At 40.9% G+C, this 9,514-nt stretch overlaps 1 protein-coding gene across 1 annotated transcript; it reads right to left on the bottom strand.

Annotated features, from left to right (window-relative positions):
- Window positions 1-1,205: 1,205 nt before the first annotated feature.
- Window positions 1,206-7,901, bottom strand: LOC310691551 (vomeronasal type-2 receptor 26-like; the record flags this gene model as incomplete). The annotated part of the gene is made up of 6 exons (XM_083471413.1): window positions 1,206-2,104; window positions 3,676-3,802; window positions 4,663-4,890; window positions 5,331-6,131; window positions 6,824-7,115; window positions 7,684-7,901. The coding sequence occupies 6 exons, from the start codon at window positions 7,899-7,901 to the stop codon at window positions 1,206-1,208; spliced, it is 2,565 nt and encodes an 854-aa protein (XP_083327539.1).
- Between the last annotated feature and the right edge of the window lie 1,613 nt (window positions 7,902-9,514).

Below are 9,514 nucleotides of genomic sequence, written 5' to 3' on the forward strand. Positions count from 1 at the left end.
TCAGCCAAGGGCGAACACCTGAGGTAGGTGAAAAGCCCGGGAACAGACTCTGTTCACACCCCAGATGCTCCGCTGGACTCAGGCACAGGCACAACACCCTCTCCGGGGTTGACCAAACCAAGTTGAGTCCCTGGATTCCTTTAAAGGAATACCCTTCACATAGGGATGGCGATCACCTGAACCAGTGCCTATCTGCAACCTTACAAGTTGTGACGATTTGCTGCGCGGCAAGCAAAACCCAAATGGCAAGAGCCAATCAGCCAAGTGGGGGAAATTCCTGCCATGCCCCTGTCCCAACGACAAACGACACACAACGGCATAGCAAGGTCACTCGCAAAATGCCCTAAAGTAGGGAGAGGTGGGTGGGTGTTCCAATGAACGAGCTGAAAGAGAAAGCTCTGGGTCACGTGCATAGGAATATATAGGTCCCTCAGGCCATTTAGACTGCACCCAGTTGGCCAGATTAAACCCAGCAATGAGGGACCTACCAACTGGGTGTTGCGGCTGTCAAATATACCCACCCACAACCAGGAGGTCGGTCTCCAGGTCTCACCGCAACACGTGCCCTCTTTTAGGGAGGACACGATATATCATTATTGGACTAAAAACCATTGAAATCCAGCCAAACCCAGTGGAATCAGAAATAACTACATTTTGGGCGTTTGGCATATTTATTTCCCTTTAAATTAGTTGGCAATTTATTTCGCTCTTTCCCTTTCTTTAATATGGTCATGGAAATTGTCTACCTCTCCTGCTAAGGGCAGATGGTTATAATAATTTTTCCATAATGTTATATTTAATGAATATAAGCTTTTCCCCCAACTTAAAGTGGTGTGTTGCGTCTTCCTTGGTGTTTGTGTGATGGCAAAACATTTTTACCTATCCTAAGAAATCTCCTCTGGAGTGGAGCAGGATATACATTAACACAGCCACATGCAGAAAAATAAAATGGGATTAGACAGGGTAAGATCATCAATCTCTAGTGGGGAAAAGTTGCGGGAAAGAGCATCAGAGCAGAATTGTACAGTGCTGAGGCCTAAGAATGACAAATGCAGACTTCACAGTGAGCAGAGGAAAAGATACAGTGGATCTGGAATAGCTGAATATGGGAGATTGAGGAGGTTTCTGGGTGCTTCTTTTCAAGGATACATACAAATCCCTGAACTAGATATTATAGCCAATGACACAGACCTTTGATTTCTTCATCATTTTCTTCTTAATAGGTGTTCCCTATTGTTCAGCTCAGGCTTCAGCAAAATAATGTAACATTTTGGGGAAAAGATGCAACCCAACAAGCCAGCACTGGAGGCTAAGATAGAGAAGATCTCCACAGCCACCATGTATTTCCCCTTTGTGCTCATGTAGGAAGGAACAAAGGATAACCAAACACTGCAAAAGACCAACATGCTGAAAGTGATGAACTTGGCTTCGTTGAAACTGTCAGGTAATTTCCGGGCAAGGAAAGCCACAGTGAAACTGACAATAGCTAGGAAGCCCATGTAGCCCAAGACACAGTAAAAGAAGGTCACCGTCCCCTCATTGCACTCCAGTACAATTTCTTCAGCCACTGACTTCATGTCAAGATTAGGGAATGGAGGAGAGATCACCAGCCACAGAGTGCAGATGAGTGCTTGGATAAGGGAGCAGGAGAGGACAATAGAGCTTGCCAGTCCCTTCCCCACCCACTTCCTCATCCTGGATCCTGGTTTTGTGGCCATGAAAGCCAGAACCACAGTGATGGTTTTTGCCAGCACACAAGAAACAGCCACTGAGAAGATGATGCCAAAAGCAGTTTGTCGGAGGAGACACGTCACCTTGTCAGGATATCCGATGAACAGTAATGCAGAAAGGAAGCAAAGCAAGAGGGAGATGAGCAGAGCGTAGGTGAGGTCCCGGTTGTTGGCTTTTACAATGGGAGTGTCCCTGTGCTTCAAAAATATTTCTAGTACCAGTGCTGTAATGAAAGCAAAGGAAAGAGCAGAACAGGCTAAGCTGATGCCCAGAGGTTCTTCAAAGGACAAGAAAGTTGCATGCTTGGGAATACATATAGTCTTATTTGTGTTTGGATACTTTTCATCTTCACATTCATAGCAGTCATTCATGCCTGAGAAAGAAAAACATGGTTCTTATTCCCAAAAATATGAGCAACACACTACTACTTGGAAATACATAATTAAAATGATTTAAAAAGTGTACAAGGAGTTTCAAACAATAAAGTCTAAAATGATGGAACCATGCCCTTCTCACCTATCCAATGTAGAATACCGACTGAGGCAAAATGCAAGAGGGAGGACCACAAAGACCCTTCCTGATCTCCGGCTAGAAGCCAACTCAAATTTTCCTGTCACTGTTCTGGTTGCTCACACTTACTTATTCCTTCATTAAGGAGTGATTGTGTAATTGAGACTTTGTAAATTTCTACATTAGATGACCTAATCAACAACTTTCAATTGTTTTCTGGATTTAAGTATTTCACACTTCTCCAAACATTACTGCACAATTCTCTGAAGTTTAAGGGCATCAAAATACATGTTTCAATATGTAACCAGAAAGAAAATGCACACTCAAATATTATTTGTAAGGAAAAATACATATGCCTAAACACATTTTGATAGAAAATGTAGGATTAAGTATGAAATAAATCAAACAAATTATGGGCAAAATTATGTGAAAGTAACAAGGACTAGAAATAGATTCAGCCATCTCTAGCCAAAGTGTTAAAACAGATTTCAAGGACTGCTTTAGAAGAAGATATCACATTTATGGAGAAATACTATGACAAGGGCACGCTGGTGGCGCTGGGGTTAAACCACAGAACCTAGGACTTGCTGATCAGAAGATTGGCGGTTTGAATCCCTGCGACGGGGTGAGCTCCCGTTGCTCGGTCCCTGCTCCTGCCAACCTAGCAGTTCGAAAGCATGTCAAAGCGCAAGTAGATAAATATGTACAGCTCCAGCAGGAAGGTAAACTGTGTTTCCTTGCGCTGCTCTGGTTCGCCAGAAGCAGCTTAGTCATGCTGGCCACATGACCTGGAAGCTGTACGCCAACTCCCTCAGCCAATAAAGCAAGATGAGCGCCACAACCCCAGAGTCGGCCACGACTGGACCTAACGGTCAGGGGTCCCTTTACCATTATTTTTTACTATGGCAATAGAATGGCGTAAAGCAAGCCTGGAATAAATTAAGACGGCATAAACTGCACCAGATCCAAAATCCATTCTAAAGCAGGGATGCCATTGGTTGATCCAGCCAAAGGCTATCGGAGACAAAACAAGCTTTTAAAATAGTATGGGGTTACACCACCCTTTTCACCCCCTCCGCCCCATTACACCCCTGTGACACTCCCCTTTCAAGGTTTCTATCAATTTAAGAAGCATTGGACTCAGCTCAGCCTGGATGAAGGAGATACGTTGGCATATTTGCAGCTGTTATAGAAACCTCCTGGCTCATCTGAAAATGTCCAACCTGGTGGATCTTGCCATAGGATTCTTCCTTAATAACAGCATTCAACATCGACAATCACAAATTATCACACACTTTCATTAGGTCCCTCTTCAGCTAAATTTATCAATATTTGATAAGTTGTAAAAAGGAACTTTGGTGATTGAATTTTTATTTATATGCATGTTTTTGATTAAAGGTAACAAGCTATATCTATATACAGTAAATTTCTTACCCTCCTGGTCTGAAATCTTTCCTTCTGGACATGGAATGCAATCGTAGCAGCAAAATGCTTCCCCCTCCTTCAGCTTCCTGCAAAAACCAGGGCGGCAGCTCTCAGTACATACAGACTTAGGCTGTGTCTATTGCACAAATAAAAGAGAGGTATGTATAAAATAAGTGGACTCAAAGAAAAGCTAAAAGGGGAAGTTAAGCTCTTCCTTAAAAGGAATTTGCAAAAGAACAAAAACATTCATTTCAGAAATTCACTTACTAGTCTGTTTCAATTCCATTTTGAAACATCTCCTGACATTTCCCATTGACTCCTAGTGGAAACTCCAATAAATTGTTTTTTTGCAGTTACTGTTGTATACAATAAAGTATTTAATATCCTTTATAGTAAGGGTCCTTTCTTCCACAGTGACATTAAGGGCTTGTGGTGGTGTCCCTTAATGCAAATTAAGCTTCAGAGTTATACACCTACTATTCTAAATCCTTGAAACATGGCATGCATATTTCTGCCTTGTAAGATGTACAAATGTGTCAAAACTTTATAGTAATTTTGTAAAAGGATCCACAGTTTAGAGAGTGCTGAAAATTGAAACATGGACCCTATTTTGACTGAAATACTTAGACCTGCAAGCCACAGGTCTTAACTAGCCAGTCAAAGCCATTACCTTGACAAAGGAACTATTTCAGCAAGCTTCCCTTTATCTGTTCTCCCCTCAAGGATACAGGATCCCAGGATTGCAAAGGGAACCAGGGTTTCATCCGGAGTGATTCTCCAAGCTCAAAACAATATATTCAATATAATCAAAACCTATCTTCAAGTTTTCAATCATTATATTCACTTTCAGTGAAACAAGAACCAGTACACAGGCTGTGCATAGCTTGTGCCATCTATAATCCAATTTTTTAAAGACTGAAAAATGTACAAGGAAATTATCTTTGTACGTTATGTTAAAGTGTTTTCATTCACAAATGGCTAATTGTAACATCCTACCTGGTTAAACCAATGGTGCCATTTTATGGCTCCCTCATTGATGGTCAACGCTTGATGTGGAGGAGCCAGGGAATCCACCCCTCCTACCTTCACTCTCTGAAAGGATTGGTTGGAGAAAACGATCCAATTGGTAATATCAAATCCAGCTAGTATCTCCCCATTCTGGTCCAAGGAAATCTTATCCCCAGCACTGTTGTTAAATGAGATACCCCTCAGAAAATGATGGAGCTAGATAGAAAGAGAAAGTATAGAAAAGGCTTCAATTCAGCAAGAGACAATCATGATGTTCACATGTCTCTGTGTAGACTTGCCTAAACAAAAACGTTTTAAGCAGGTGCCTAAATGAATAAAGTTAAGGTGTCTGTCTGATGTCAATAGGCAGGGAAGTCTAGTAGGCTGAATTTGAACCTAGAAATGCAAGTGGAGAAGTTCCCATTTGTCACTATGTTCATTTCAAGAGACATAAAGCAACTACCTCATGGCCAAAGGGCAGTGAATTGAGGAAGTGGTTTGGGAGGCACCCGGAGAAGATTTCAAGGGCATTGCTGCACCCACATTGGTGACTCCTGCTGTGGTTGCATATCAAAGTGAAAATTACCAAAGTGATAGATAGAAAAGGAAACAGAACATGTTTGAACCTCTTTCAGGAAGGGTGTTCAGCCCATTACCTGCCACAGATGTTGATTCTGAAACTTCATTCCTTCCCTGATCATTACTGGTCTGTGTTTGCCTTGGGATGTAGACATGGCATGTAAAGCATGGGCCACAGCATAGACAGCATTGTAGATGTTGTAGCTGTGGCTGGTCATGCTCATTTCAAAGAAAGGACCAGGAAGATTCTCCAGCTTCTCTTGCCCAGTGCAAATATCCCCCTTCACACTGCCAACAACTCGATTTGGAAATACACAGCCAAATGCCTGTTGCCAGAAGTCCAAAATGAAGCCATCACTGTTTGGGCTAGAAGGGGTTTTGCTCTGGAGAAATTGACGAAATCCTGGTGGATCATTTGAGTGAGTTGTGAATGAGAGAACCCCATGGAGTATTTCTGTATCCCAAGTCCGTTGAAAGACAAAAGAAGTGAGCTCCATCTGGGCTGTCATAATCCACACTTTACCTTTGGGCTTATTTAAACTTTGTTCCAGTTCTGATAGGTAAGGCAACCATCTAAAATGTGCCAGAGCATTTGATTCTCCATAAGCCAACACTACATTGGCTTTGCTATCATTTATTCTGTCATGAATTTTTGCCCCCAGTTTAAACATATCGTTAATTTCAGTGACATAAGTAGGTTTGTGACTTCTTTCTATGAAGGCAAAACAGATGCCACTCTGGGAAAAAAGTGGGACCACAGTTTGCACAAATCTTTCTGCATTCTCATCATAGAAAGTCAGGATCCCAATCCATATCCACCTGAAATGCAGAAGTAAAGACAGGATCCCCTTATACTGGTGGGTTTCCTTGGGCGTCATCTGGTAGAAGAAAAGGCCTGGGGTTTTATCATTCATAACTGGAGCAGGGCCATATATCAGCTAAACATAGTTGTGGTAGGAGGAGAAAGAGACAGAAGCAAGAATAACTTTTTTATATTAGATTTGTGTATTACAAGCATCACTGGGGCAATTTCCAATTGGTCCTTCTAATCCTCGCAATTTGGGTTGCCCATGCTATTTTTTAAGCCAAGCGATACTCATCTGCCAATCAGCTGTTATCATTTATCAGACATTCGCTAGGCCAAAAGGGATGTCTGAAGCAGGAATATATTTGCTATCAAGACATTGTTTTTTAGCTTGGATCTGCCATTAGCATGGCCCACCTGATTATTTGAAATGTGTGTGTGTTTATTTATCAAAATATATCTAGAAGAAGAAGAAGCAGAGTTTGAATTTGATATCCTGCCTTTCACTCCCTTTAAGGAGTCTCAAAGCGGCTAACATTCTCCTTTCCCTTCCTCCCCCACAACAAACGCTATGTGAGGTGAGTGGGGCTGAGAGACTTCAACGAAGTGTGACTAGCCCAAGGTCACCCAGCAGCTGCATGTGGAGGAGCGGAGACGCGAACCCGGTTCCCCAGATTACGAGTCTACCACTCTTAACCACTACACAACACTGGCTCTAGATGTGTTAAATTCTCATAACTTGACAGAGAGAGATATATATATTACCTGAGGAATCTTATAGATATCCAAGATTGTTGCCACATGAAGAGAGGTTTGTGGGTCCAGTCCCCCAATGATGGCTATCAAGTTTTTCTCGATGTCACAGATGTAGTTGGGGACAAATGTTTCCAGTGTGGATAGGAGTAACATTGTGGCATGAGAGGTCCATTTGGCATTGAAATAGCTGTCATAGATGCGGAAGCCTAAAGTGACATTGGGTAAGAGCTGAGGGTTTTTGTTGATCTCCTTCACTGCAAATTCCAAGGCCAGGATGTATTGGTAATTCTTAGGCACCACTCTAAAAAGAGAGTTTCATTTTCCATCAGAATGGCATGTAACACTTTGTAAATTTATCACAACACGGTTTTACATCATCCTCATTAGTATTATAGTTTACTGCATTTTTAAAAACTTTTTATTTAAGGTGAAGAAATTCCCTTTAAAATGTCCCTGATACATATTTTTTGATGCTGGCTTCATCATCTGTGTAGAAGTCCTACCCTTATTTCATTGCCTTGGAGCCCTGAAGCAAAAGTGATGCAGTTATTTCCACAACAATATTACATGTCTTCATGTCATACCTGAATGTTTAATTCAGTGGGGGAAAATAGTGGAGAGCCTCCTGACCACATTTCTCTTACAACACATCTCCTTCCATCCAAACAGTAGTTCTGCCTCTAGGACAATGGTGGAGAACTGTGGCCCACCTGATGTTGTTGTACTACTATGTACATTATTATTGATGGAACTGATAGAGTCCAACAACCACTGCAGGGCCAAAGTTTAGCCACTCTTCCTCTAAAACTGATTGCTCCAGTGTCGAAAGAATGAATCAAAATGCAGAAGAGAAATTATTTAGTTCTTACTCTATCTCTTCAAGCAATGTTGGTGCGGGTTTTTCAGTGAAGTCTATTGAAATGGAGATGATGATGCTGTGAGAGGCTATGCCACCAAGGATGAGGTCTCCTTCCTGGTGATACTGATGAAGTGGAGTGTGTGGATCATGGATGTGGCATTTAAAAATGGGAGGTTTGCATATTGCATTAGGAAGTAGAATCAGCAGCAAGACCAACAATGCCACCATCATTGGTACAATTTTTCCATATAAACAAAAATCTCCCTAGTAATTTTACTTCTTTTGAGATGGAAGTAATTTCATCCAATTGGCCTTTTATCCTGAAATCTGGACTGAAATCTGGAAAAAAATTAAGTACTGACTGCACTGATTTAACCTTGCTGATGGTTTCTGATTCCTAAGTCTAGCCGTGATCGCTGGACGTTATATATTTTTATCAGGTTTCTCCAACCTTGTATCTTTTAGATGTTTTCGACTACAATTCACATCATTCAAAGCCTGTGATGGAATTGTGATCCAAAACAGTTCAAGAGCACGAGGCTTAAAGGCTCAATTATTGTACTCTTCATAGACTTCCTCATTTGCTTGGATAGTGTACTGTGCAAGTTCATGAGGTGGTTAGACAAGGGGGAACTTTAATTATAGTTATTTTGATAATTAATGGGAAGATAGTCACTTGTGTATGTTTGTTAACAGAAGTTTTCATTTTCTCTTGGCTGCATGAGATTTTGAACAAGAAGAAAAATAATACTGGAAATGCAACCCTTTGGTCTCAAAAGAGGGATGAAATTAACATGTTTGATCATAGCACTGGCCTCTTGAAATTCTTACCTGGAAGGAAGAAAACTAATGAGAGGGGGAGCCCTCCTTTACTTACATTATGTTCAATGTTCACATGAAAGGAAAAAAATTGCATTAGTTGGTTTCCTTGTCTTGCCAACGGATGGGGGAAATGCACCAAATTTTATGCTGGGGAAGCTAAAATGAGGCATGGGCAATATCTTTGCCAACACGGAAAGACATTTCTAATTCGTTGGCAGTGCTCAATATAGCCTTTTGTTATTATGGCGTCTCACTTTCCTTATCTCATTTTCTCACATCTTTCCGTGCCAAAATTTAAACAGTTGTGCCAGGAATACATTATTATTTTTCCCTTTTATTTTCTTTGTGCTTAACAAATGGAAGTATAGTATAATATAATATAATATAATATAATATAATAATATAATATAATATAATATAATATAATATAATATAATATAATATAATATAATATAATATAATATAATATAATATAATATAATATAATATAATATAATATAATATAATGGCTGACATGCTTATTCAATCTCTAAGTGGTGTGGGATTCCTAGGTCTTCATGTGCTCAGCCAGGCTTTGTGTTTCCTTTTGGAATGAGGCACAGCAGAGACTGTGGCGTTTTTAGGATATGTGGTTTATTTGCACATATATACAACCTGAGCCAACAATGGAGGAGTTCACAGCATTAACACCCCTTAAAGGTCTAGTTTTTCTTATAGTTTAGCCTTGGATTCAAACAGACATCAAACATTGCTCAGTGCGTCTTTCTCTTGCTTGCTGCTTTATTTCTAGGTCACACCACTCCAAACTCTCAACTCTAAACCCGGGCTTTGTCTTTCCAACCAGTTGAGGGAGGGGCCCCAACCATTTCCTCTCCCACATAGAGCCCCCTTTCCTTTGTTCTCCCAATGGCCCATCACCCAGGCAGTCACCTCAACACAGGAAGGTAGCCTGGCTTATATTTTAACACTTGCTGAATCCAGGGGTTAGAAGGATCTGACATGCAGCCTACTTTCCCCTT

This window comes from Podarcis liolepis, assembly GCF_965112155.1.
Source record: "Podarcis liolepis genome assembly, chromosome: 13".
NCBI lineage: Eukaryota > Metazoa > Chordata > Lepidosauria > Squamata > Lacertidae > Podarcis > Podarcis liolepis.